General features: G+C 40.3%; 4 protein-coding genes across 6 annotated transcripts; 1 reads left to right on the top strand and 3 right to left on the bottom strand.

The window, feature by feature from the left end:
- Positions 1-215: 215 nt before the first annotated feature.
- On the bottom strand, positions 216-4378 carry LOC110520093 (lupus La protein homolog B). Its single transcript, XM_021597130.2, has 12 exons — positions 4238-4378; positions 2957-3020; positions 2728-2831; positions 2419-2593; positions 2217-2324; positions 2031-2134; positions 1868-1939; positions 1747-1789; positions 1361-1498; positions 1081-1267; positions 888-1007; positions 216-765 (listed from the first exon to the last, which is right to left on the bottom strand). Exons 2-12 carry the CDS (start codon positions 3011-3013, stop codon positions 671-673), a joined length of 1203 nt encoding a protein of 400 aa, XP_021452805.2. The 5' UTR covers positions 3014-3020; positions 4238-4378; the 3' UTR covers positions 216-670.
- On the top strand, positions 4301-22428 carry ccdc173 (coiled-coil domain containing 173). Of its 2 annotated transcripts, none has more exons than XM_036974384.1 (9): positions 4301-4431; positions 18616-18821; positions 19078-19251; positions 19377-19582; positions 19755-19911; positions 20017-20156; positions 20356-20545; positions 20709-20873; positions 21043-21508. In XM_036974384.1, exons 1-9 carry the CDS (start codon positions 4416-4418, stop codon positions 21394-21396), a joined length of 1608 nt encoding a protein of 535 aa, XP_036830279.1. In that variant the 5' UTR covers positions 4301-4415; the 3' UTR covers positions 21397-21508. The 2 variants fall into 2 exon arrangements, with proteins under 2 accessions (XP_036830279.1, XP_021452804.2); XM_021597129.2 differs by lacking the exon at positions 4301-4431 and adding an exon at positions 18053-18404 and having other exon boundaries at positions 21043-22428.
- On the bottom strand, positions 9186-16986 carry LOC110520091 (D-3-phosphoglycerate dehydrogenase). Its single transcript, XM_021597128.2, has 12 exons — positions 16717-16986; positions 15953-16104; positions 15752-15817; positions 12494-12548; positions 12220-12318; positions 11992-12124; positions 11761-11909; positions 11497-11649; positions 10593-10731; positions 10174-10301; positions 9832-10048; positions 9186-9552 (listed from the first exon to the last, which is right to left on the bottom strand). The coding sequence occupies exons 1-12, from the start codon at positions 16852-16854 to the stop codon at positions 9398-9400; spliced, it is 1584 nt and encodes a 527-aa protein (XP_021452803.2). The 5' UTR covers positions 16855-16986; the 3' UTR covers positions 9186-9397.
- On the bottom strand, positions 21948-27087 carry LOC110520090 (peptidyl-prolyl cis-trans isomerase G). 2 transcript variants are annotated; one of them, XM_021597127.2, is made up of 13 exons: positions 26933-27087; positions 26442-26518; positions 26251-26325; positions 26041-26148; positions 25900-25944; positions 25731-25818; positions 25548-25577; positions 25262-25401; positions 24930-25119; positions 24661-24843; positions 24487-24568; positions 24247-24392; positions 21948-24013 (listed from the first exon to the last, which is right to left on the bottom strand). In XM_021597127.2, the coding sequence occupies exons 2-13, from the start codon at positions 26500-26502 to the stop codon at positions 22984-22986; spliced, it is 2178 nt and encodes a 725-aa protein (XP_021452802.2). In that variant the 5' UTR covers positions 26503-26518; positions 26933-27087; the 3' UTR covers positions 21948-22983. The 2 variants fall into 2 exon arrangements, with proteins under 2 accessions (XP_021452802.2, XP_036830278.1); XM_036974383.1 differs by lacking the exon at positions 26442-26518 and having other exon boundaries at positions 26933-27039.
- Positions 27088-27899: the final 812 nt, after the last annotated feature.

Genomic DNA, 27899 nt, shown 5'->3' with positions numbered 1-27899 from the left:
CTTCTGTCATAAGTGGTTGTCCAATTTCTCTTTTTTGCAGAATTTCAGCACATACAGAAGAAAGCAAGTGACAAAAGAGTATAACTTGGAATAGCAGGTAACAAATCGATCCTGCCCGTGTTTCTCTCCTTGACAGAGCTAAGATGTGACTTGCCAGCGTCCTACAAGTTCCACAAAAATCTACATCGTTAAGGGACAATGTTAACAAAAGTATGTCAATTTAAAAATCACATTTTATTGGCTATTCACAAAAGTAAATTAGGAAGGACCTAGATCTGGGCTTTAGGATTGAACAGTATACACGATTAAAATAATTGAGGAAAAATTTAATGGCACTGATTAACAACTTTCTATTGACATGCACGTCTTTGTACAGAGGTGACGAACAAGCATAATACACTCCTGTTGAAATGAAATTATTTTCAGACGCAGTCAACAAATTAAATCCATATTAAATAAGACAAACCCATTAAAAAAAATAATAATTATGCTCAGGGTAGAAATTTACCGTTTCCATTTGCATTACAAATTGTTTTCTAGGTTGACATCAAGGTGAACTGTCTACAGTTCTCTTGAAGCCTCCACTGGAATGGAATAAAGTTGTTCTATGTTTTCAGTTAGTTTCTTTTCAAATACAATATTTCATTGAGATGTGCAGTAGATATCATTTCTAAGAACCATTCGGAGTTTTGGCAACCTTTGCAGCTGGAGCATCAGCGTCTTTGCCCGCTCCTGCCAGTGCTCGCTTCTTTGGACTAGGAGGTGCTATTGGAGAAATGTAAGTTAAAAGGAAAATATGACATACTCAATTGTTTCAATGTTTATTTTCCCATTGAAGATTGGTAGAGACATTTGTGTCACCAGAATTCTAACATAACTGCTCTTACCGTCATCATTATCGCCATCATCAAATTTGGTCTTTTTGCCTTGGTAGTGTGATTTGCCGTCACGTCCACCCCTGTCCCTGCGTCCTCCTCTCCCCCCTCTCCCACCTGATTTTCGGCCACCTGTAAAGAGCGAAAGGAAATGTTCCATCAGATCAGACAGGAAATATCACCCCCCCACCCCGAAATCAGTTACCTCTGCCTCTTTGTTTGTTGAGAGATTCCTGTTGATCTTCAATTATCTTTTTCAGAGTTTCCCTCTCAGCATCTCCCTCCACCACCTCCCAAGTAACATCTTTGTCTTTAATTTTCAAGTTTCCTCCATTTGCTTCTTTGGCCTTATCAAAAGCTTCCTTAGCACTCACTCTGAAGAGGATGGTACCCTTTAAAATAATAATTGATCATTATTTCCTATGCCAACTTAATTTGTGTAATTGAAGGGTGGTTCAAATAGTTTATTACATTGCAATTCTTGCCTCTTTGGCACCCCTGATGAAATCAATCCATTTGATTTGACCATGACCTGAGAAAACCTCGTGAAAGTCCTCTCTTGAAACACTGTCAAGATTGCCTGAGAACTTCAGCAGGCATCCGGTCTGCTCGTCCAGAGATTTCTACAATGCAAAATAAAGCAGAGCACCACTAGTGAGCAACTTTAAACCTCCCTGATTTGGGAAGAAAAACAATACAGAAGGGTCCTGTTCAATAGGAACAAACAGGAGAAAAATAATCTTGAATTGGAGGGGGACTACACAAACTAGCCCAATAAGAACAGACACCAGTTTCAAAATGTTTAGTCCAAATGAAGACGACCCCCTTCAAAACATACAATGATTTAGTATAGCACTTCCATAGATCTAACCATTTCCTCTTCCTCTGCATGTTTTTGTTTTTCGTCCTTGTCTCTATAAAAAGTTAATTTTGCACAATTTACTTTACCATAAGACAAAAATAACATTATTAAGTGTCAGTAATGTGCTCACTGTTTAGCTTTAGCCTTTGCCTCCGCTTTGAACTGTTTTCTATCCTCTGCTTTCTTTGCATGGTAGTCCTCTCTGAAAACAAGAGCAGAGTTAATATACATTTTTCACCAGTATCAATAGGTCATCTTAGAGACGTGGCAATGGTAGCGAAGCCTCCACATACCTTGACAGTACAATCATTTCATTTTCTTTGAATGATTTGGTGTCTGTGCGTCCAAGGAACTGCTTTGATACTTCTTCAGTGTCGAAAGTCAGGAACACGGAGCCCTGAAAATGGATGGAGATGCTGTGTGTTTTTATTAAACATTTCCATCTTAACTGAGGAAAAAAATATCTCCTGCCACATTACCTTGAACTTCTTTTGCAAGTTTCGTCTCATCTGAATGTTTTCTATGACTCCTTTCCCTTTCAGCCACCCATCAATTTCATCAAGCGTCGTCTCCAATGGAAAACCTTTCTGGGAGATCATAGAACATGTTTGACACAGAGCTCCAAAACAGCTGTAAGATCTCAAATCAGTGGCATCTCAAATATTGGAAAACCCAACTTACAATGTACACAGATTTGTGTTTGAGGGCATCTTTGTACTCGTCATTCAGTTCTGGTAAAGGCTTGCTTGAAATTCTCCTGATTTTTGTTTTATCCTCACTCATTTCCAAAAGGCCAGTCTTGGATTTTTTCAGAGACTCAACAATTACGTTGGGATCGGTTGTCAAACATTTCAGTCTGAAAATAGAGGGGAGAGTTAGGAATCATGTTATAAGCAAGCAACTAAACTAAAAAAACAACATTTTAAAAACAATGTAGGCTGAATTAAGTCCCAAATTCCAATTGAGCAAATAAAAGTAAATTGCACAAACCTGTTAAACTTCAGCATAGTCTCCAGAGTCACCCAGCCATCATCGAGCTGCAACTGTTCTTTGAGGAACTTGTCTCTTGGAAGGTTGTGATCACCAAAGTAGTACTTTGAAGATAAAGAAAAACATGTCAATCAGGGATGACCAGCATTATCCAGGTTAGCTGTCATTATAAAACCACCAGCTTTGGTTATACAGCTACAGTAGAATACATTTTGCTATGACAATATACCTCAATCTGTCTTGCCACCTTCTTCTCAAGTTCAGACATAGCTTGATTTTCTGCCATGATGTGTCTGAAAAAATAAAAGTCAGACAATTACTAGATCAAAATGTGACAAATCAACAAGCAACAGTAACCAAATGGGAAATGCTTTAGATACAAGTACTAGCCATGTCAGCTAATTACACAGCGGACATGTATGCGCAAGACGTATGCATTGAGAAAAGCTTTTGCTTAAGCTCCGAACACACCAGCAGTTTTTTGCGAGAAATAGTACGCAGCATCATATGGATATGTATTTTTTTTATTTAACTAGGCAAGTTAGTTATGCACGCAACAAAAGTTCAACATTCACATTGTGCTACCATTTCTGTCAAGCCCTCTACGCATAGTTTGACGCATACGTTCGATAAATCCAACATATGCACCACGCCCAACGCACTGCAACGCAAACGCAGCGTTTCATTGGACATTAATAATGTAATTCTGGTGTACCAAAATGCAACAACACTGTCGGTGTGATCGAAGCGTTACCCACGTTCACACTCCTGGCTAAAGACAGTCATGTTACCCAACCTACCAAGCAATATATAATGCCCATACTGTATGAAGTACTTTGGTTTACTAGTAGTTACAGTAACAGCCTCAATTCAAACAAGTACATTACCTAAAAGGGCAGTTTACACTATGATGCAGTTTACAGTGAGTCCAACGCGTACTTACATCAAAGATGAACTTACACGGACAAGATATTCGAGTGACAATTCTAACAATGGAAATACATGTCCTCAAATATGGGAGGCAGGCAGGCGGCGATATCAGTTGGGTCCATTCTAGCCAACGAGGGCAGATAGTTCTGCCTGTTGTTCACACGCCTCCGATATAATGTCGTTTTTCAAAGTTGCCGAAATGCCACGTGCGACCACTTAGATCAGTGGATTATTAACAAACTAAACATTACGAAAATTATATTTTATCAAATATGCCTCGCGTAGTAAATTACCAATTACATTTGTTGTTGACCAAATTCGACATTCATTGACCTCAACACAAAAATTATTCCTCACTTCGTTGTCTTATTTTCGTGAACCGATTTTAGGCAGAGTAGATGATCTCGCTTCGCCTCTTCCTCTCTGGCTACACGAACTGTGCTAACTCGTTAGCTTGCTAGCGATCAACTACTTATTTTCTCCACAGGCCTCAAAAATACAAGATAGGGCGGTTCTTTACCAAATAAAATGAATTGTATATGAATATCTACCGCTGTTAAATTGTAACAGATTTACTTACTGTGATAAATTGACCTGCTACCTGCAGAGATGCTGGTTCTTCAGAAGACTTTCTACCACACTACTAAATCAAGTTGGCAAGCAAGCACGTTCTACGGAGAATATTGAGGGCCAAAACAAATTGCTTTCTGGACTGCAGCCGGGGCTACAGCGCCGCCTGACTGCTGCGGAAGTACCTTATGGTCAAAGGTTTTGGTAAATATTGTATTTTTATTTACACGTGTTAATTGATTTGTTAGAAAATATTTGGACAGTAGGTAGAATTCACACATCACACTCTACGAAATCAATTAACATACAACCACCGCATCTATGTGCACCATCTTGTAGATGGACGTTACATTTATCAAGTAAAATCGGGTGCATGAAGCGCATCAATCAGCCACAAAACAGTTGTTTTAGTTCATCATTTTTTTTAAACATTCAGAATCCGATGTCACCACATTTGAAAACGGATTAATTGTGCATACCCCAAACCCTAAGATTTAGATGTAAGGTTGATACCCACCTGGTGACATTTGTGCTTCAAGTGTAGAGATTTGTTTAAAAACTGTGCATTTGTGCATATCAGTGCTTTATCAGGTTAGCCAGTATAAAAGTACACAAATGGTAGTGTTAAAGTGCATGAGAACCAGTGTTAGAAGCCATTCAATGTAAGTGGATTGAAAATTATGTGCTATTTTTGTAATATTAAACCAGCAGCAGTCATTTGTCACTGAACATTTGTTTTTGGCCAAATGGTTATAAAGATGCTCTAAATAATGTAACTTTTTGTATAAAGATTCTTAGCACCTGTCACACATGATCAGTATGGAACAAATGACTTGTATCCATGGGATTTAGTTGAGGTTTGTTGTAAAAGTACATTCAAAGACACAACACACTGTAAATCCAAATGCAGCCCTGTGCTTGCTGAGCTGGGGGGGTTTCCCACAACCTCCCAGGTGTCCAGCTCCGGGTCATACTTCTCAATGCTCTGCAGATACGTCCCCTTTGAATAGGAATATCCCCCAGTCACATAGATGTAGACATTGATCACTACAGCGCCACACTCCATCCTCTCCTTCATCATTGACAACTGCCTCCACACATCTCTCTCTGGATCTCATCCTAGTCTGTCCTCCCAAGTACAGCTTGTTGTTCAGAGAAACAGAGCACAGGCCATACTCTGAAGATATAAAGACAGATTTAGATTTCCTGACTAAATATATTCCATACAAATGAAAATATATGCCCATTTCCTTTGAAACGTGTCATACCTAGATGAGTTATTGTGACAATGATCCACTCATTGATGTCTGGCTTGTAGGCCTGAATTTTTTCATAGGTGCTACCTCCTCTGGTTCCATAGTGGCCCCCGGTCACAAATATTGTGCCATTTACGACACAAGCAGTGGAATTTCCTACACCTTTCAAAGAGGAAACCTTTTATCAAGAAGAGTGAACAGCGGAACACGGCAAAGCAATAATGATTTCATTAGTACTCGTGAAATATTGTTCATGTTATTTAAATGTGCAGAATAACTTAAATCATTATTTATAGGTCAATGGCTGAGAATCAGTTGCCCAGACAACCATGTAAAACGGACAAATTCAAGACACAATGACAGTGCAATAGAGCAACACAGGCTTACATGTTCGCCTAGGAGTCTTCTCATTGTAACAAACTCCTTTCTGTATAGTTGCTCTATTTATGTTTTCATACTTTGAATCATGTTGGCTGTAGGGAATCATTTATTTTTTAAGGGGTCATAGAATTCAGTCTCAAGTTGAAAAACTCCCCCTCTGTACCCTCCTATAGCATAGATAAAGCCATGTCAAGCCACAGAACAGTGGTAGTATCTGGCAGTGATCATGGGGCATCCCTCTGTCCACTCATCGAAATCACCATTATAAATCCAAACTGTGTCGAGGGCTTCAATAGTGAACATGACTTTAAAAATAAGAGTGGTGAGCTGACAAAGCTGCCTTGTGACAGTGAAAGACTTGTCCTGTGGCCCATTGTAGGGTGATATGTGTGAATGTCACCTATGTAGAATTCTTTCAGCGCATCCAATAGCTCATTCGGCTGCCGCAAAAGTCATAAATATAGCTTTATTTTCCCCTGTCAGACATGATGGCTAGAAAATGAAGAGAACGTCAGCATTTACTTTTGGGGTGTTTATTTCTGGTGTCCCATTAATTCAACAAGCCTGAGAACATTTGAAAAAAAAACTAAAATCTTACAGCATTAAGGTTAAACGGCATATACAGTGCCTTGCGAAAGTATTCGGCCCCCTTGAACTTTGCGACCTTTTGCCACATTTCAGGCTTCAAACATAAAGATATAAAACTATTTTTTTGTGAAGAATCAACAACAAGTGGGACACAATCATGAAGTGGAATGACATTTATTGGATATTTCAAACTTTAACAAATCAAAAACTGAAAAATTGGGCGTGCAAAATTATTCAGCCCCCTTAAGTTAATACTTTGTAGCGCCACCTTTTGCTGCGATTACAGCTGTAAGTCGCTTGGGGTATGTCTCTATCAGTTTTGCACATCGAGAGACTGAAATTTTTTCCCATTCCTCCTTGCAAAACAGCTCGAGCTCAGTGAGGTTGGATGGAGAGCATTTGTGAACAGCAGTTTTCAGTTCTTTACACAGATTCTCGATTGGATTCAGGTCTGGACTTTGACTTGGCCATTCTAACACCTGGATATGTTTATTTTTGAACCATTCCATTGTAGATTTTGCTTTATGTTTTGGAACATTGTCTTGTTGGAAGACAAATCTCCATCCCAGTCTCAGGTCTTTTGCAGACTCCATCAGGTTTTCTTCCAGAATGGTCCTGTATTTGGCTCCATCCATCTTCCCATCAATTTTAACCATCTTCCCTGTCCCTGCTGAAGAAAAGCAGGCCCAAACCATGATGCTGCCACCACCATGTTTGACAGTGGGGATGGTGTGTTCAGTGTGATGAGCTGTGTTGCTTTTACGCCAAACATAACGTTTTGCATTGTTGCCAAAAAGTTCAATTTTGGTTTCATCTGACCGGAGCACCTTCTTACACATGTTTGTTGTGTCTCCCAGGTGGCTTGTGGCAAACTTTAAACAACACTTTTTTTATGGATATCTTTAAGAAATGGCTTTCTTCTTGCCACTCTTCCATAAAGGCCAGATTTGTGCAATATACGACTGATTGTTGTCCTATGGACAGAGTCTCCCACCTCAGCTGTAGATCTCTGCAGTTCATCCAGAGTGATCATGGTCCTCTTGGCTGCATCTCTGATCAGTCTTCTCCTTGTATGAGCTGAAAGTTTAGAGGGACGGCCAGGTCTTGGTAGATTTGCAGTGGTCTGATACTCCTTCCATTTCAATATTATCGCTTGCACAGTGCTCCTTGGGATGTTTAAAGCTTGGGAAATATTTTTGTATCCAAATCCGGCTTTAAACTTCTTCACAACAGTATCTCGGACCTGCCTGGTGTGTTCCTTGTTCTTCATGATGCTCTCTGCGCTTTTAACGGACCTCTGAGACTATCACAGTGCAGGTGCATTTATACGGAGACTTGATTACACACAGGTGGATTGTATTTATCATCATTAGTCATTTAGGTCAACATTGGATCGTTCAGAGATCCTCACTGAACTTCTGGAGAGAGTTTGCTGCACTGAAAGTAAAGGGGCTGAATAATTTTGCACGCCCAATTTTTCAGTTTTTGATTTGTTAAAAAAGTTTGAAATATCCAATAAATGTCGTTCCACCTCTTGATTGTGTCCCACTTGTTGTTGATTCTTCACAAAAAAATAGTTTTATATCTTTATGTTTGAAGCCTGAAATGTGGCAAAAGGTCGCAAAGTTCAAGGGGGCCGAATACTTTCGCAAGGCACTGTATATATATATATATATATATATGTATATATAGGCGTTCATCTGTACAGTCACACTATTACAAACATAGGCTAAAACATTAGGGCTATTTATATCTATCCACGCATGAGTAGGCTACGAGGACGGGAAATGAAGTGTCTCATGTCATAATCAGCAGCACACAACTTCATATTCCTAAATCATTCGATTACAATCATTAATCTTCAACGCAACAGTCCCTCGTTCACGCGTACCTTTCCACCATATAATGGCACTTTCTGTACTAAACCGGCGCTGTGCTTTTGTTTGAGCGCTCTGACGTGGATTCGCAGAGAGTTACCTTAAATTAGCTCAGGACGGTGGCAGCATACCTGTCAGATTCTCTTCCCGCTCTTGTGTATCCTGCTCCATATTACTCCAGTCAGCTTCCCAGAAACTAAAGCCGTCTGCTTAGCTTTATTATTAGCATTCCAGTTATTTCCTGGACACGCATTCTCCTACCATGGAGAATGAGCCTAAACATAGCATCGATGCGCACAAGGAGACTCCAATACCACAAGTGAACCAAAAAACGATATGGTTGGCAGCCTATTTAAATTTAATTGAGGATTTCCCCCCACTGCAAAGAACCACTGGCAGTTGGCAGTTTTAGCCGAATATGGATTTAGATTGCATAGTCTAACACGAGATTGTAGTGGTGCCAAGAACAAGCTCGACGTCAAACCTTGACTAACACCAATTGTGGTTTACAACCTCACTACATCGTAGAATCATCTAAGTGATGGAAATTTGACTTCAACCTTCACGGTTTAAAATGTTTTTGTTGTTTAAAAAAAATCTAAATTACTAAGAGGCTGGTAGTCTGTAACATAACATCTGCTGTCTTTATTGCACCCAAGGGAATACCAAATACTAGTAATAGACTAGTCACCATAGAAACCAAGGATGCACAGCAAATGCATTCGAGTTTATTGGCAGGTTGAGAGGAGTTGTTTTTTGTTTCCCCATTTCAGCTACCCTCCTCCTGGTGTGTTTTCATTGAGAACATTTACCAAAAACAGACAAAAGGAGAATACAACAAAATATAAACCAGTGTAATAATGTAACAATTGGATTATTTATTACATATAGCCAGCATCTCTACAATAGAAATGACAGAGGTGCATTTTTAGTAACTTCTACGTGTTTGTGTTGTAAACCAAGTATTGCAATGTTAAAACGCCAAGAAACCATTTTGATTAATTAACATTTTAGACATTGGAATGCTCTACTGGTCCCTCAGCATTGTAACAATGCTTTCACTGCCATTTACACAGAGAGCTGTGCTGCTTCTTTCACCAAAGGTTTTAAAGCACCAAGGTCCCCCAAGAGAGAGGATAACCCCACACAATACCACTGATCTCCACTACGAGTTGCAGGGGCACTGAATGACTCCATTTCCACCCCTGCCGTGGCCAGCAAACCTGAGGAAAGAGTGGGAGAGAGCCCGTTTAAAATAAATTAAGTTATTCTGGTCATCTGCCATTTACAGCTGGAGAGAAGCTTGCTGTCAAGTGCTAGTTCCGTGTAAACACATCCTGATGTGAAAAAGGCAGAAAAAGTATGGGTTAAGACTGCATACTGAAAATTTTAATCATTCAAGTAGCGAGAAAGGGCTATACCTAGTGCTGCATAGAGGGATTATAGCTCCTGTGATTTCGATAAGTCAATCGTGAGGTTACAATGTCAAATTAATTTCTCACCGGTTACGGAGGGCAGGAGCTGAGGAGAAGCCGTGGCCTTTAAGAACAGCAGGTTGCCAGTGAGAGAGACAGGCTGTCGGAACACGCTGTGGTTCAGCTCCAACAAGACTGGTGCACCTCCCTGGACTGAACCAGTAGCTCTGTAGCTGGAGCCGTTGACAGAGATCTCAACCTCACATGCACCTTGAGTCAAACCCTCACTGTGATTTCTGGTTACCTGAGATTTAAAAACAGTCAATCTGATAAATAATCTTGTTACTCAAGACATTAATAAATTACTCTATTACACAAGTTATTAACAGAATATGGCCTTTAGCCAAGTGTCAATGCGGGCCATTTTACCTTGATTCCAGATTCCTTGGCCAGGGTCAGTGAATTGACCAGGTTGGGGCAACTCTTGGAAACATCAGTAAGTAATCCAACCATCACTGCTGAAGTCATGTAACCAGAGGAACCTTTCAAGCAGTCTCCTAGTTTGTGATAATAACAAAAAAGAAACCACGTTCAGTTTGATATGCAAGATTATACCACAAGGGGGAGACAAACCAAAGAGCACAACACAACCTGCCCCTAATGCATGTATGCCAGAATGGCATCCAAAGTCTCCTTTCCCTTCCAATCACTGATCTGAGAAGACTGGTTATGAAATGTTGACAGGCTTTCCCGCAAAATGTAAATTTATCAAGCCTGTTCAGCAATTTCAGAAAAAAAATTAAGCAATTGAAGAATATAAGGACAGTCTAATGCCTTGCAGTGCTTACCTTGAGTTGTGATTTGGACTTGGCTGAAGGGCTGTTTAGAGGTGGTGCATGATTTCAGCACAACTCCTACGGCCTCTCCAAGTTTGATCCACTGGTGAGACCCAGGGGAGAATGTGCTTGCCAAAACCTGGGCATTCACCTGCACACACACACACCACATGTAATGTGACCAATCAAATGTGGTTTGTGCTTCGTTAAGATAATCAAGATCTATTGTATTGAGCTGCATTGTTTTTCCCCTATGAAATTTCACAAGTAAGGCAACCAGTTTTACAACACTTCATGTGGAAAACTATTTGTGTTGCCAAGTATGACTCAATATTGAATATACATTCTTGCAATGAAACCATCAGAATAATTTGAACAATTTTGAGGGTTACATTGTTGTCAAGGTCTGAAAGCAGTTCTTTTTTTTTTAAACTCTTGCAACAGTGAAACCATCAAAAGAAAGAACCCATTAGAATCAGTCACCGATAGGCATTTGCTTGACCGTAATAGAAAAGTGTAGAACTCACTGTCACGCCCTGATCGGTTTCACCCGTCTTTGTGATTGTCTGCACTCAACTCCAGGTGTCACCCGTCCCTGGTATTTATTTCAGTGTTCCCCGTTCATCTTCTCAAGCAGCGTGTTTTTCAGTGCTCTTTCAATTCGCTCTTTTGCTAGTCCTCCCGGTTTTTACCCTTGCCTGCCTTGACTCTGAACCCGCCTGCCTGACCATATAGCCTACCCTGACCTCGAGCCTGCCTGCCACTCTGTACCTCCTGGACTCTGACCTGGTTATGATCTTTTACCTGTCCATGACCGTTCTCTTGCCTGCCCCTTAGATTATAATAAATATCAGAGACTTGAACCATCTGCCTCCCGTGTCTACATCTGGGTCTCGCCCTGTGCCCTTATACTCACTGCTCCAACCAAGCCCTTGCCCATCACCATGTCCACAATCTGCAGAGCGATGTCCTGTCCACAGCGTGCCTGGGCCTCCTTTGTACTGGCACCCAAATGAGGACAGCTAATCACATTGGGATGGTTCACCAGGGCACGGTTCTTTGGGGGTTCCTGGGAAAGAATGGAATACCATGATGTTAGTGAATGTCAATACAGGGGTAGACAAGTAATACCAAAATGGAACTTAATGTTTGGGTGGTTTAAGTGATGTGATATTCTTGCCTCAACAAAAACATCAAGGCCAGCCCCTCCACACTGTCCAGACTCCAAAGCTCTGAGGAGAGCATCCTCATCGATGATGCCCCCGCGTGCACAGTTCACGACCTTTACACCTTTCTTGCACTTAGCAAATGAGGTGTCGTTCAGTAGTCCTAGGAGAAACAACTTTACCTCAAGTGGAAAAGCGCTTTTCACCCTCCAGTACCACAACCATGACACTTCTGTAAAACTCACCAGCTGTAGAAGGCATGAGGGGCGTGTGGACGGTGATGTAATCACACTGGGGCCACAGCTGTTCCAGGGACATCTGATCCACCCCCCAGGTAGCAGTCACCTCAGGAGGAGTGATTGGATCATAGCCGATGGTCTGTCGAAAGCAAATTCAGTTAGTATTTAGATGATAATACTACAGTAGGCAGCTTTGAAAGATTCTTTTTACTTTTCACAGGATTTTGAACTGACCTTCATGCCAAAGGACTGCATTCTGGTGGCAACTTCCTTTCCAATTCTTCCAAGTCCAACTATTCCAAGTATTTTGCCATACATCTCTGCACCCATGAACTGCGAAATCATTAACACAACTTTGATCCAGGTCCCTGAGGAGCGTGAGACTACACAGATTTAAAGATCAGATTTGATTAGTGATGACTGGCTGAACACTGGGGTAGACCACGCGACAGTAATTGCTTTGTGTGTCAAATTGAAACTGCTAATGAGGGAAACCAAAATACTCAACCTTTTTACGATCCCAGTTCCCTGCCTTCATGGACATAGCTGCTTGTGGCACATGTCTAGGAAGATAATGATTTTGAATGGAGTTAATCAAATTTTTCTGTAAATGTATGAAAAGGACAATGCATTCGGAAAGTACAGTGGGGCAAAAAAGTATTTAGTCAGCCACCAATTGTGCAAGTTCTCCCATTTAAAAAGATGAGGCCTGTAATTTTCATCATAGTGAACTATGACAGACAAAATGAGAAAAAAAATCCAGAAAATCACATTGTAGGATTTTTATGAATTTATTTGCAAATTAAGGTGGAAAATAAGTATTTGGTCAATACAAAAGTTTCTCAATACTTTGTTATATACCCTTTGTTGGCAATGACAGAGGTCAAACGTTTTCTGTAAGTCTTCACAAGGTTCACACACTTGCTGGTATTTTGGCCCATTCCTCCATGTAGATCTCCTCTAGAGCAGTGATGTTTTGGGGCTGTTGCTGGGCAACACGGACTTTCAACTCCCTCCAAAGATTTTCTATGGGGTTGAGATCTGGAGACTGGCTAGGCCACTCCAGGACCTTGAAATGCTTCTTACGAAGCCACTCCTTCGTTGCCCGGGCGGTGTGTTTGGGATCATTGTCATGCTGAAAGACCCAGCCACGTTTCATCTTCAATGCCCTTGCTGATGGAAGGAGATTTTCACTCAAAATTTCACGATACATGGCCCCATTCATTCTTTCCTTTACACGGATCAGTCGTCCTGGTCCCTCTGCAGAAAAACAGCCCCAAAGCATGATGTTTCCACCCCCATGCTTCACAGTAGGTATGGTGTTCTTTGGATGCAACTCAGCATTCTTTGTCCTCCAAACACGACGAGTTGAGTTTTTACCAAAACGTTATATTTTGGTTTCATCTGACCATACGACATTCTCCCAATCTTCTTCTGGATCATCCAAATGCTCTCTAGCAAACTTCAGACGGGCCTGGACATGTACTGGCTTAAGCAGGGGGACACGTCTGGCACTGCAGGATTTGAGTCCCTGGCGGCGTAGTGTGTTACTGATGGTAGGCTTTGTTACTTTGGTCCCAGCTCTCTGCAGGTCATTCACTAGGTCCCCCCGTGTGGTTCTGGGATTTTTTCTCACCGTTCTTGTGATAATTTTGACCCCATGGGGTGAGATCTTGCGTGGAGCCCCAGATCGAGTGAGATTATCAGTGGTCTTGTATGTCTTCCATTTCCTAATAATTGCTCCCACAGTTGATTTCTTCAAACCAAGCTGCTTACCTATTGCAGATTCAGTCTTCCCAGCCTGGTGTAGGCCTACAATTTTGTTTCTGGTGTCCTTTGACAGCTCTTTGGTCTTGGCCATAGTGGAGTTTGGAGTGTGACTGTTTGAGGTTTTGGACAGGTGTCTTTAATACTGATAACAAGTTCAAACAGGTGCCATTAATACAGGTAACGAGTGGAGGACAGAGGAGCCTCAAAAAAGAAGTTACAGGTCTGTGAGAGCCAGAAATCTTGCTTGTTTGTAGGTGACCAAATACCTTTTCCACCATAATTTGCAAATAAATGCATTAAAAATCCTACAATGTGATTTTCTGGATTTTTTTTCTCATTTTTCTGTCATAGTTGAAGTATACCTATGATGAAAATTACAGGCCTCTTTTTAAGTGGGATAACTTTCACAATTGGTGGCTGACTAAATACTTTTTTGCCCCACTGTATACAGACCTCTTGACTTATTCCACATTGTTACATTACAGCTTTTTTTACATGGATAGAACAAAATAATCCCTCAATCTACACACAATACTTCATATTGACAAAGCAAAAACAGGTTTTTAGAAATGTTAGCAAATTTAAATAAGTATGCAGACCCTTTACGCAGTATTTTGTTGAAGCACCTTTGGCAGCTATTACAGCCTCAAGTATTGGTTATGACGCTACAAGCTTGGCACACCTGTATATGGAGAGTTTCTCCCATTCCTCTCTGCAGATCCTCTCAAGCTGTCAGGTTGGATGAGGAGCGTCGCAGCACAGCCATTTTCAGGTCTCTCCAGAGATGTTAGATCAGGTTCAAGTCCAGGCTCTGGCTGGGCCACTCAAGCTCATTCAGATACTTGTCCCGAAGCCACTCCTGTGTTGTCTTGGCTGTGTGCTTAGGGTCATTGTCCTGTTGGAAGGTGAACCTTCATCCCAGTCTGAGGTCCTGAGCAGGTTTATCATCAAGGAACTTTGTACTTTGCACCGTTCATCTTTCCCTCTAACCGGACTAGTCTCCTAGTCCCTGCCGCTGAAAAACATCCCCACAGCATGATGCTACCACCACAGTGCTTCAACGTGGGGATGGTGCCAGGTTTCCTCCAAATGAGACGCATGGCATTCAGGCAGAAATAGTTCAATCTTGATTATATCAGACCAGAGAATCTTGTGGTCAGAGTCTTCAGGTGCCTTTTGGCAAATTCCAAGCGGGCTGTCATTTGCCTTCTGAGTAGTGCCTTCCGTCTGGCCACTCAACCGTAAAGGCCTGATTGGTGGAGTGTTGCAGAGATGGTTGTCCTTCTGGAAGGTTCTCCCATCTCCACAGAGGAACTCTGGAGCTCACTCAGAGTGACCATCGGGTTCTTGGTCATTTCCCTGACCAAGGCCCTTCTCCCCCAATTGTTCAGTTTGGCCAGGCAGCCAGCTCTAGGAAGTCTTGGTCATTCTAAACCTCTTCCATTTAAGAATGATGGAGGCCACTCTTCTTGGCCACCTTCAATGCTGCAGACATTTTTTGGTACCCTTACCCAGATGTGTGCCACGACACAATCAAGTCTCGGAGCTCTTCAAACAATTCCTTTGACCTCATGGTTTGGTTTTTGCTCTGACATATACTGTCAACTGTGGGACCTTTATCTAGGACAGGTGTGTAACTTTCCGAATCATGTCCAATCAGTTGAAGTTACCACTGGTGCACTCCAACCAAGTTGAAGAAACATCAAGGATGATCAATGGAAACACGATGCACCTGAGCTCAATTAAGTCTCATAGCAAAGGGTCTGAATACTTATGTAAATAAGGTATGTTTTTTATTTTTAATACATTAGCAAAAATGTCAACCTGTTTTCGGTGTCATTTAGGGGTATTGTGTGTAGAAAGAAAAAAAGCTACATTTTTAGAATAAGGCTGTAATTTAACAAAATGTGGAAGGAGTCAAGGGGTCAGGATACTTTCTGTATAGTGCAATGAAATACACAGAGGTATTCTGTTTTCATCTGTTGTAGTGTCTTACCTTGAGAGGCTCATCAAAAGGGTACATGTCAGCTCTGCAGCACTGATGGTGTTGCCACTTGGTGTGCTAAAAAAAATAGAAATTTACACAATAGTCTAATGTTTAGGGAAAAGCCAGATCTGTGGTGATTTGATTTTAAACAAAACTGCATTGAAACTACACACTGATGCATAAACTCATAATTTATTTTGAATTACTTACTTCATGACAATTATGCCCTTTTTAGTGGCAGTATCTACATCTACGTTGTCAACGCCAGTCCCAGCTCTTCCAATGATTTGGAGGTTACCAGTAGCATTGATGACATCAGCTGTCACCTTTGTTGCAGATCTAACGACAAGGCCATCATAGTCCTGGAGAGGGAATGAACAGACAAAATGAATTGCATAGTGACATTGCATGACAATCGTCTGTTGTTCATTGGAGTAGTTTGAAGAAGTTATTTATGACCTTACAGTTGTAATTTGTGCATGCATCAAACTCATTGAAATTATTGATTTGGGCATTACATGGTGTCAGATTAGCAGCCTTTGGGCTGATGTAATTGATGTATAGTCCAACTTTTGAAAGTACTAGGTAGAAAAGATAAAAAACCCCGGTCTAAATGTGATCCTGGTGTTTAAATCGGCCAAACGAGGGACATCTGTAAATCTCTGGCGCAGTTGCATCAGATTCCCAAGAAGGCGGTACTAATGATCGACACCAGATAGGAACGCACAAGCAAGACCTTGCTTTTATCATCTAAACTGCAACGGATTTAAATAATATACTGTTTTCTGAAACGCAGAAATCGTTGCGTGTTACTTCAGAGACACGAGGTTATTCAACCAATGACCAAACGCGATATACTTTTTCCGTATTATAAATTAGATGCCAACTGTGAAATGGTTGTTGCACATTTTAGATAGACATTGTGCAACAAAAATGTAATGGATGCAAAATTAGGAAAATATGTAAACCCCTACCTTGATCTCTGCAATCAAGTCATCCTTACTCATGTTTTGCTTCTCCGTAACTTGGATTCCATTTTCTTGCAGGATCTTCTTACAACAAGGATCAACACTTTCACTGATTAAAATGCGTTTAATGGATATTGGGGCCATTTTTCTGTTCTCAACAGCTACGGACAATTTCAGAGATGGGGAACCTTTATGTAAACTGCTGGTGGACAGACACTGAGAAGTTCTCAATTCAGTTGGTTTTGAATGAACATTTCGGATAAGGACTGCCCCATTCAGTAAACCCGCCTCTTCTCGTCTCCAGTTTCTGACGTGGATGCTGAAACAACGAGAGGCCATAGATAGAGAAGCATAGATAGGCTACAACAATGGTGGATGAATTTAGATGTCCCACTCAGGCCGTTTACTATTGAAAAAAATTGTCACAGTTCCTGTCTGCTTAAGGGGTGGCACCCATGCATTAGCAGCTGGGTCTGGTCTGCTTAATTTATTTATATGAACCAGATTTAAACAGCGAGTGAAATGTCTCGCTTCATCTTCAGTCTTTGCTTTAACCACAGAAATTACTTTGATATAACTTGTCGGACCAGAAATACGATACGATCATCAACCGGCAATGTTGTACAGTAGTGATACAATTCTGCTGACTGAGTTTTAAATGAAAATGTTATTCGAAACTGAAGAACAATTTAATTTCTGTGCATGCCTCCCTTTCCTAAACGTGATATAATCGTAGCTGATTTCTCAAGAATATGAGTTCAAATTTAGTGAGCCAGCTTTCAAAGTCTGTGCTAGTCTAATTGGGGTGTTTGAATGTGTTAAGCCAATCACATGACAGGCCCTTCTCTGTTCATTACCTCGAATAAAGCTCTAGAGTGAAACACCACGCCTACCTTTACCCAGTCTTTCTATGGCTATGCAGTTAGCCGATCTATGCACTTAGCCGAAATTATTTATCTAGTGGTCTGTGTATTGTATTGAATGCATATCTAGCTATTTGAATTGTCTATACATGTAGGCAATCATATGAAATACAATGTAACCATCAACAGAAAAAAATAGAAATTACCTCTACAGAAATGTGTGAAACGTAAAACAAATGTAAGTAATCTAGGAATTCCACAAATCACATTTCTCCATCAAAAAAAGTGAAGAAAAACATTTGCCCCAACAGCCACAATAAATAATAATCAAACGGAATAACATTACACCAAATAACATCTGAATAGGCTCCAATTCAGAATCCAAAGCCATTCATATTACATCTGTATTGCATCCAGACAATCTTTGCTTTATTTTTCCGCGTAGAAATGACACCATCTGGTGGGAGACAATGGATTTTTTACTTGACCGTGGTTCTTCGATCACTCGCATTCTGATTGGTCTCTGTGTGTTCCCAGGTCTCCGCTCTACGCAGCTGGTATCCGGCCGCAAAAGCGTTGCTAGGATACATTGCAACAAATGTGTCCATCGTTACTGGATACAGTCCTACAGAAAACAGTCCGTCAAAGGCACTTTTTTTTTTACACAACGACGTTGTAAAACTGTCTAGTGACAAGAAAAGTGCCATGCAACTTTGTGAGCTCTGAATGCTCTTTTTTAGATTCATACGATTGAAACCAAAATACATTCAGATCAAATGGAAACTGCGACTGTTGTCCGGTTTGGTCGAAGGAGTGGGTCCAGCAAAACAAGTGTGTTTGACTACTTGCATAGCCTATTCGTTTACTTGCTCTCTTGACGCATGTATGGGTTTGTAACGTCACTGTAGTGTAGCTAATATCGCATATTTTGCTCGGTGTAAAAATGTTTAAGCAAGATCTATGCATAGCCTACCACAGCATAACATTGTTATACCATAAGCATTGTTGGTATTTTTTCCCATTTCATTTCTCCTATTATCAGCGCTAGCAGTTGAGGAAAAAAAAGCAATGCAACCACCAGATCTTCGGCAAGTCACTGTTTTGCCCAAAGCCGAATGGCTCCGAATTCAAGGTAGTTTGAATCAAGGGAATAAATACAACGAGAGTCTAAAGGAAGCAACCAAACAACGAGAAGCTATGCACCTGAGGTCCAAGGAGGTGGTAAAATTCTGGTCTAACACAATAGCTGTAAGTATCTTTGTTAGTTTGTTTTTACCATAATGCATAATGGTAGCTATTATACATGTCTTACTCTGTGCATGTGCCCACAGGCAGCCTCAGGATCACAGTCTCATACAAAACATTAGGCTAAAAAAAATACAAGGAAAGGGGATATACCTAGACAGTTGTACAACTGAAAGCGTTCAACTGAAATGTGTCTTCCGCATTTAACCCAATCTCTCTACACAACCCACTTGAGTAAAATGTGCCATTCACTTCATAGGGACAAAGACAAAAGAAACTGGAGGCAAAGAGGATTCGGGAGGAACTTGAAGAAGATGAGAAGAAACAGATGGATATTGAGGAGGCTAAATATCAGGCGCAAAAGAGGAAAGAAGCTATTGAAAAGGCCAAAACTCAACAGTACTACGAGACTGATCGTGTGAAAGGATTTCATGTTTGTATTTTTTATAAGTTAAAATTGTCTTCTGCAATTATTTTTTTCATCTGAAGACATGCTGTGTTCTTTATAATATGCATTTGAGTTAAATTGAATAAATGCAATATTGTTATTTCTTCCAGCGTGCACTCTTGCTGACAGAAGTCCTGAAGGAAAGGGAGGCCCAGATAGAACTGAAGCAGAGAAAGCAGGATACCTCCAAAGATGTGGACAAGGAAATCATGGCTATCATTAAGTGTAGAGAGGATGAAGCTTTGCAAAAGGAGCAGCAGAAAGCTTTGCAGAGGAAGCTTGACATCCAGGCCACAGCAGAAGACTTAAAACAGCAGTAAGTCTCACTGAAACCTAACAACCTGGCAGCAGTTATCGAATAGAATATCTATACCATCGACTACCATATACTCTACCATGGAGTCAAATGAATTTAAATGTAGTCCAAATAGAATAGACTGAATGCTCTCAATGGTTTAGTATGATGAATGGTCTCTTCCCCTTATTAGGGCAAAGGAACATGAGATGAATAGAGAACGGGAGAAACTGGAAAACAAGAAAGAGGCAGAGGAACTCCAGCGACTAAAAGAGCTTTTTCTGTGGGAGCAATGCATGCAGGAGCAAAAGAAAGAGGAGCAGAAGAGAAATACCATGAAAGCTCACATGGTAAGGTATTTGGATGTTATCAATGTTCAAATGTCTCACTCACTAAAGCAATATTACAAGATTCATGGGGGTGTGTTAATTAATCCTGCATTTGTATTTAAAAAGGAGCATCTCTCTAACAGAGATATCATTAGAGCAATAGAGGCACAAAAGCAAGAGATGGAAGAGGAGCGCAGGAGGCTTTTTGCAAATGCAAAACAGAAAATGGTGAAGTTGAGGAAAGACAAAGAGGAAGAGATGTTCCGGTAAGTAGACATATTAGGAGAAAGTAAACAGTTCGATAAAACATTTGAAGTCTATAAGAATAATTCTTATTCTATAAGAATAAGAAATGAGTATAGCTGTGGCATAGCTGTATAGCTGTGGCATCACTAGTCAACAGTAGTCTTACAATTCTGGAAGTCTCATGGACATAGATTTTCTAAACCGTTTTCCCCTCCTAAGAGAGGTCCAAATGCACAGGGGGGGGATCATGAATGAACTGGCTGCAAAACAGCAGGAGCAGACGGACAATGAGGAACTCATCGCCAAGGCTATTGCTCAACAGGATGCCAGACAGGCACAGCAGCAGAAGGAGAAAGATGACAAGAGGATGGCTATGCTGGACTCAATTGCCTCACACAGAGAAGCCATGGTATGGCATGTGCACCCTACCACAAGCAAAGAGACAATCGGAAGCTCAAAATATTATTCTCACAAAATTAAACTCAGAATTAATATTTATCAATTAATATGCCAGTCTATATGTGACAAAAAATGTCTTATCACAATGACACTGGCTTGGTTTTTTTCCCCAGAAAGAAGAACAGGAGCAGAAGGAAAGAGAACACAACGAGAGAGCTATTGACATGCTTTATGCCAAGAAAGAAGCAGACAGAATATTTATTGAAAAACAACACCTGAAGGCACTGAAAATGAAAGAGGATGGAAGAACTTTACAAGACGTCTACATTCATCAAATGGTGAGTTTGGATTTGATTTGCACTTTGCCTTTCCGTGATTACAATTCTTGATCATTTTTGGTATGTCAACTATTTTCGCAATGACACGTAGTGGAATGTGTCAGCAACAGCAACACTTCTAATGAAGCAACATAAGATTTCATTTAACATTTGAAATCTTGCTGTTTAGGCTGAAAAACGTGCCAAGGAACAGCACATAAGAAAGCAACAACAGGACTTTGAGACCAAAAATGCAGAGCTCATTGCTGTGGAGGAGAAGCAGTTCCAGCAGTATGCAAACAATGTGATCGATACAGCCACCGAGGCCAAGAGAAATATTCACCCACTCCGCAAAGCTGCCAGGGAGGGAATTGGAGGTGGTCTTGGCCCCATATTTGGAGGAGTGAGGCCAAGTTACTTGGTTCAAGATGACACTGGTGTCCAGATGCCCAATTACGTCGGCAGTAGATCTCAGGACGTCAAAGAGCTGAATGAGACACGTGATATTCAGCAATCCAAGAAAAGACTTGGATTCACATGGTAAACGTCTGTTGAAAAGAGTAACATGGTCAGGTGAAGCATGATTAGAAAAACAATAAACCAATGGAATTCAGCATTTCCTAAGCATTTATGATATACCCCCTATTATGTAATTTATTTCACACTCAAAAAACCCACACTTGATAGGCAAGTACTTGACTGACCTAGTGGGATGATTGCAGTCTTTTCAGCGCTCAAAGATGATTCATCTCAGAAATATGGAAATGTAGAGTGTATAACTGTCTCTGAAATTAGATTTTTAGTTTTGTTATTTTACATAATATACATACACACAATTCAATTAAAACTAGTGCACAAATTGGGAAACTGCTGATAATTTCTAGCCTGGTCCTAGATCTGTACCTACATGACCAAGATAGTCAAGAGTTGGCTAAAGCACAGATCTGGGACCAGGACATATAGTGCAACGGTTTCATTTGAATACATAAGATTCACCCAGATTAAAATGTGACGTGTCAATGTTATCTTTATATCTATTGTATCAGTTGTCACTCTGTGAAACATTATAATAAACAATCTATAGGCAATAAAACAAACATTTTAACCATATCCTTTTATTTTAAAACATGGTTCATTGGGGAATATTGAATTCGGCCCGTTTTTACAAAGCCAGTGGTTTTCATTTATAGTTTAAAGGAAAGTCATGCCCAGGAATTTAACACCTAGTATGAACTAACATGGAACTTCACAGCAATGTATTTACACATTGCTCTGGTGAGGAATTTTAAACATTTTGAAAGATGTAATGGGTGAAAATCAGAACATAAAATACTAACAAAAATGGATACAATTATACAAAACTAATTTGAGACTGAGGTCAAGATAAAAAGTTCTGGTTCCCTGAAACAGGTAAAAAAAAAAAAAAAAAGAACTAAACGGTATACGCATCTAACACCCCAATCATTTCACAAAATGTCTGCACTCTTACCTGTCTTTCAAGTCAAATTGAGCCTTCTGACATCTCCACTTAAATATCAGCATACTAAAAAGGAAAGTTTTTTTTTTTTTTTTTTTTTTTTTTTTTTTTTTACAAAACCATTTTATATGTTTCACTTACAGTATGTTCTGTCACAATGAGACTGTTGGTAATTTAAACAATCAAAATGTTGAAAATAACCATATGATTAGTCATACATGTAATATTACTTGAGTCAGGCATATAGCCCAGAAAGACAAACTCATCCCTTCCATTATAATTATCACAATGGAATCACGTCCCCTCAGTAGGAGACCAGACTGAAAGAGAACATGTTTTATAAAACCTGACAAAAATGTTCCTTCCAACACTCACCTGTTCAGTCACTTCCTTACTCGACCATTAATAAACATTACATTCCCAACATTTGTCAAATTAGTCTGACAGCGGAAAAAAAATAACTAAAACATAAAATGGCTTTTAGCCGCTGTCAAATCTTATGAAATCTTAATTTGTACAAATATTCCAGAATTGGATCTGTTGTGATATCTAACAAGTGTCTAAAATAGGTCTACATCAGAACCTCACACATTATTAGGCATCAGCGCATTCATTTGTATGTTCAAGGATGGACAGGAATGAACATTTAGTGGACTAATCACTATCATCAGAACTGGACTTCTTTTTCTTGCTGTGGTTTTTATCCTTCTCTTGGCTCTTTGACTTTTGATTCCGCTCAGGGTTTTTCCCTGCATCTTTGGACTTGTGAGAGGACTCCTTTTCTGGGATGCCATCCCTTTTCTTCTTGGAGATGGGGCTCTTTCTACTTCTGTCCTTCCCTTTATTCTCCGAGTTGCTGCTCTTGGACCGCCTTCGTCTGTGAGTGTCTTCACTGTCTTTGTTCTTCCTCTGATGAGATGAACCGTCTTTGCTATGGTCTCTATTGTTGCTCTTACTCCTGGAGCGCCTGCCTCTACGCGAGTCCCTGCTCTTATTCTTGTCTGGACTCCTTGTCCGTTCTCTGCTCTTGGATCTACCTCTCCTCTTGTCCTCCCTCTCTCTGTGGTGCTGTCTTTCCATGCTCTTACTGCGCTCCCTACCTCGCTCTCTGTCCCGTGCTTGCTCTTTGTCTCGAGATGAGGCACGTCTCCCCCTGTCCCTGCTTCTGCTGTTAGATCGGTTTCGGTTCTTTCCAGAGTTCCTCTCCTTGCTTCTAGACTTTGTCCTCAGCTTCTCACCATTTCTCCCTTTTGTCTCCTTTCTGTTCTTAATGTCAGCCTCAGTGGGTTTAGCGCGTTCTTTACTTCTATCACAGTCATGAGTTCCAGACTCTGTGGCTCTCTCTTTATTTAGGTTTCTGTCCTTGCTTCTTGAGCGGCCCCTCTTATCATCACTTTTGCCATGTTTCTGATCCCTCTCTCTGCTTTTGGACCTACAACTTTTCTCTTTGCTCCTACTGCGGCTTCGAGATTTGGCCTTCTTTGCCTTGTGTTTGTTATGCTTGTCTTCAGTTTTATTAGGGTCATTTTCTTTGCTCTTGGATCTATGAGAGCGACCTTTCTTCTCCTTCTCTCTGTTTTGATTGGAGTTTTCAGCAGTGTTTTCATGCTTGGTTTCAGAAGTCTTCCTCCCTCTTCCTCTTGGAGCTTTGCCACTCTCATTCCTGCTCTCTGTCATGTCACCCCTACAACAAAAATACAGAGAAATGTCACCCCCACAGGAAACACAGAGTCCAAGTTAACTCTTTGAATAAAACTTAAATAACTGGCCCTTGGCTGATGATCCCTTTTGACAATAGGAGAAATTAGGAAATACTTGAGAAGCCATGTAATTAGATCAGGCTGTTAAAGGTAAAATCAGCTGATCAGTCCAGCACTGACCGTTCGAATATTAACAATAAAAAAAGGTAAGACTTACTTATCACCCTTGATCCAGCGGTCTCCACTGGATGCTCTTGGTGCCCTTTGTACACGCTGCATCTCCTGGCGCCAGTGTGGAGGAGTCTCGCTGCGTCGGAAACGATCCCTTGACCTTGACCTGGAGTGTGACGGAGTTCGGTACCGCTGCAAGTAAAAGATTAAATTGACATTCACTTTCTAGATCCTTGTTTTGCAGAAATGGTATGATAGTACTGTACTTGTTCTATAGTGCACTTACTCTTGGACCTCTGCCTTTAATCGTCCTGCCTGATCTTGTCATCAGAAGTCTCCTCTTATATGTTGACTGACAATTAAACATTCTGCAACAAAACAAAAATGTATCTAAATGAATATAGTTCCCAGTTGTAAAGGTTCAGAATGAAATGTTGTTCTGTCTTGTCCATGAACTCACCTGTCCCTAGGCTTTTCCCTCTCCCTAGCCTTTTCCCGCTCCTTTCCAGCCTCAGCCTCTTCTTTTTGTTGCTGAGGACTTCTCCTCATAAGGAACTTATTTTCTGGGATAGGAGGGATTTCCTCTGGTCGTACCGTAGAAGTAACCTCTTCCTCTTTCTCATCACCACTGCCGGGCTCAGACCTACAGACATTACAGACCAGACTTCAAACCTATGCTTTAATGAAGGTGGTTGTGGGAGAACAATTAAAACAGTTTTCAGTACAAACCCTTTCTTATCTTTCTTCTTCTGTTTCTTGTCCTTCTTCTTGGACTCTTTCTTGTGCCTCTTCTTCCGTTTCTTGGATTCTTTATCAGAGTCACTTGCAGATTCAGAAGAGACGTCAGAACTGTCAGAGTCACTTGAGCTGTCGCTGCCACTGGAGATGGCCTTTTGTCTTCTCTTCTCTTCTTTTTTTGCTGTAAATAGTAGAGGACACTTAACCAGCGCTAAGGATACCTTTAAAAGCTTTGATCCTGACGATAAGACAGTCCAAGACCTACAATCTAAAGCAATAACAAGCTTAAAACAACTTGCCAAATTTCTTTGAATCGTACAAACCTTTCGATTTTGGAATGAGCTCGCCACAGTTCATAACTTTCACCTCAGCGTATGGTCTACTGCCGGCATCTGTCTTTTGACTCTCCATTGTCTGAACGACCTCTTGTCCAGAGATCACTTGGCCAAAAACCACATGGACACTAGAATAAAAATAAGCAAGTTATGACAGGTGATAACAACGAAGAACAGATCACCATTTATATAACATGCTCTTATTATGAAAATACAATTCAAGCAGATACAAATGGTCACTAAGTTGCAATACTTGTCCAAATGTTATACTTACCCATCTAAGTGTGGTGTGGGTTTTGTTGTTCTGTAGACCAATAAAAAAAAATGGAGCAGAAGATTAGAATGAGAGTAAAACATATTTTTGTAAGTTAGGTTCACTCAAGATGTTAAATTCATGAATGAATGACCAACTGATTCTAGCTAGGCCAATTAAAAAAGAAAACATTGATAGACTTACATGAAAAACTGTGATCCATTGGTATCTTTGCCCCTGTTTGCCATTGACAGGAGGTACTCCTTGTTATGTTTGACAGAGAAGCTTTCATCTGAGACACAGACATGACATTAGTTATTGAGGATGGTTTTGATTAGAATATTTAACAAAATTATCTGTAAAATAGTCCTACCTTCAAAGAATCCACCATAGATAGATTCCCCTCCCTTTCCATTGCCTGATTTACAGAAGGAATATAGATAGATATTAGAATATCATCAACAACAAAAAAACATTTCCACTGTTGTCTTTGGTTAAGGCATATTTCATATACCTTCACTGAAGTCTCCTCCTTGAATCATGAAGTCCTTCACAATTCTGTGGAATATGCATCCTTTGTAATGCAGAGGTTTTTGTGTACCTTTTCCAACTCCTTTCTCGCCTACACAGAAAGCAATGTTTAAGTCAAAACAGAGATGACAATATGTACAGAATCTAAATATGGTACACCAATGTCAGACCAAGGCAAGAAAAAGTCAATTACCTGTGCAGAGGCATCGAAAGTTCTCACATGTTTTGGGACAGACATCAGAAAACAATTCTACCACAACTCTGCCAACTGCAAAATAAACCATGTTCATGTCAGTGCATATTTTAGTAAAGCGTCTCTAAGCTACATTTCAGAGATATGATAAACGGGATGGTAAGACCAAATTAAAACCTAAGCCTTCTTACCCAGCACGTTACTGATGCCAATGTCAAAGAAGCAGCGTGGACGCTGAACCTTGATTCCCATGATCAAACTTCTATAGCTGAAACAAGTTTTTTTGCTGTTAGTTAGCGTAGGCCGCTAGTTGTTTACAAATGCAACCATAGTACCCATCTCTACAGGCTAATATAGCGTATTAGCCAATTAATTGGCAGAAAAACCAGGCTGCGCAAAATCTGGGCAAGATAAAGGAAAGAAAAACTAGCTAGCTTTATCAACATGAATGAATAACGTTAATATTTAGTTAGAGTAAACACAATACAAACTGAAATGTCCACGCTAACTAGCAAGCTTGCTAGGCAATGACTTGTGCTCATGCGAATTGTGGCCTGCAAGCTAACAGCAGTAGCTCGCTAACGTAATTAACTGTTTGATAGATTTCAGTCTTCCCTTTCATTCAACGTTATTTAAAATAGACATAATGTACAATAGCGTAGACATTATAGAGTTGACCTACACAAATTAGCTCAGTTGGCCAATATCTCACGCTAGTTATTCTCAACAAGGTGAAATCGAGTTTCATTTGGCTACCGCTTCTTCCACAATGTTTTCTAAAGATGGCGCGACGGGAAACGTCAAAGCATTTTGGGTAAAAATATGCGCAGAAGACGACATTTCACACCTGCTGACAGTCTACTGGTACATCTGGCTGGATTTTGGGTGTTATGATGATTGCTTATAACACTAAAAACGTATAAAATATCATATTTTTCTTCAGTTACTGTTTATCTGCTGCTTATGTAGAGGACATACAATATAGACTACTAGGGGAGAAAATGATTACATGTTATTTATATGAGGGACTTGATAATGGATTACGGTAAAAGGTAGTCACAGACACAACAAACAGATATTTCACCGGATGCAGTGGCTTCAATTTTATGTTACTTTGTAACTATAACATTGATAAGATATCTACAAAATGATCTGCTTTTCATAGACAAGTATTCTTAGCGTGGTCGTTCGCGTGGTCGTTAATATATAAACATAATTTCCCCCCACATAGGTATTTCATTTGAAACAATAAGGATATTTTGTATAGAAACAAGTTCAAAACAAGTTAAAATCCCCGAGCTGACAAGGTACAAATCTGTCGTTCTGCCCCTGAACAGGCAGTTAACCCACTGTTCCTAGGCCGTCATTGAAATTAAGAATTAGTTCTTAACTGACTTGCCTAGTTAAATAAAGGTAAAAAGAAAAATATTCAAAGGGATATTGTATTCATTCCTTTTGTCACACCTTACTGAAATACATTTGTCAATAATATCTGTTGGAAAAAAAGTCTGGTTATTACCACACAAATACCTGCTTGTTAACAAGGTCAAAGAGGTCTCTTTCAGAAAGATCCATAAGTATTGCCCTGCGAATCATTACCCGAAGAAACTCAAAAAAGACATTAACATTAACTGTACTTTTTGTGTTGA

The sequence above is a fragment of the Oncorhynchus mykiss genome, chromosome 3 (genome assembly GCF_013265735.2).
Source record: "Oncorhynchus mykiss isolate Arlee chromosome 3, USDA_OmykA_1.1, whole genome shotgun sequence".
Lineage (NCBI taxonomy): Eukaryota > Metazoa > Chordata > Actinopteri > Salmoniformes > Salmonidae > Oncorhynchus > Oncorhynchus mykiss.
This window is presented reverse-complemented; position numbering and strand designations above follow the sequence as displayed.

Bases quoted from the DNA above. Each gene is read 5' to 3' on its own strand.
- LOC110520093 (XM_021597130.2), bottom strand. From the start codon at position 3,013: ATGGCAGAAAATCAAGCTATGTCTGAACTTGAGAAGAAGGTGGCAAGA. The intron at 2,594-2,727 runs GTTTGTGCAATT...CTCTATTTTCAG, and splicing joins ACTATGCTGAAGTTTAACAG to ACTGAAATGTTTGACAACCG. The intron at 1,790-1,867 runs GTGAGCACATTA...AACTTTTTATAG, and splicing joins GCAAAGGCTAAAGCTAAACA to AGACAAGGACGAAAAACAAA.
- LOC110520091 (XM_021597128.2), bottom strand. From the start codon at position 16,854: ATGGCCCCAATATCCATTAAACGCATTTTAATCAGTGAAAGTGTTGAT. The intron at 16,105-16,716 runs GTAGGGGTTTAC...TTCCCTCTCCAG, and splicing joins ACTTGATTGCAGAGATCAAG to GACTATGATGGCCTTGTCGT. The intron at 11,650-11,760 runs GCAAGAATATCA...ATTCTTTCCCAG, and splicing joins GCCTTGATGTTTTTGTTGAG to GAACCCCCAAAGAACCGTGC.
- ccdc173 (XM_021597129.2), top strand. From the start codon at position 18,350: ATGGAAACTGCGACTGTTGTCCGGTTTGGTCGAAGGAGTGGGTCCAGC. The intron at 18,405-18,615 runs GTGTGTTTGACT...TCCTATTATCAG, and splicing joins GAGTGGGTCCAGCAAAACAA to CGCTAGCAGTTGAGGAAAAA. The intron at 19,252-19,376 runs GTTTGTATTTTT...TATTTCTTCCAG, and splicing joins ATCGTGTGAAAGGATTTCAT to CGTGCACTCTTGCTGACAGA.
- LOC110520090 (XM_021597127.2), bottom strand. From the start codon at position 26,502: ATGGGAATCAAGGTTCAGCGTCCACGCTGCTTCTTTGACATTGGCATC. The intron at 26,326-26,441 runs GTAAGAAGGCTT...TTTATTTTGCAG, and splicing joins TGGCATCAGTAACGTGCTGG to TTGGCAGAGTTGTGGTAGAA. The intron at 24,569-24,660 runs GTGAGTTCATGG...GTTTTGTTGCAG, and splicing joins AGGGAAAAGCCTAGGGACAG to AATGTTTAATTGTCAGTCAA.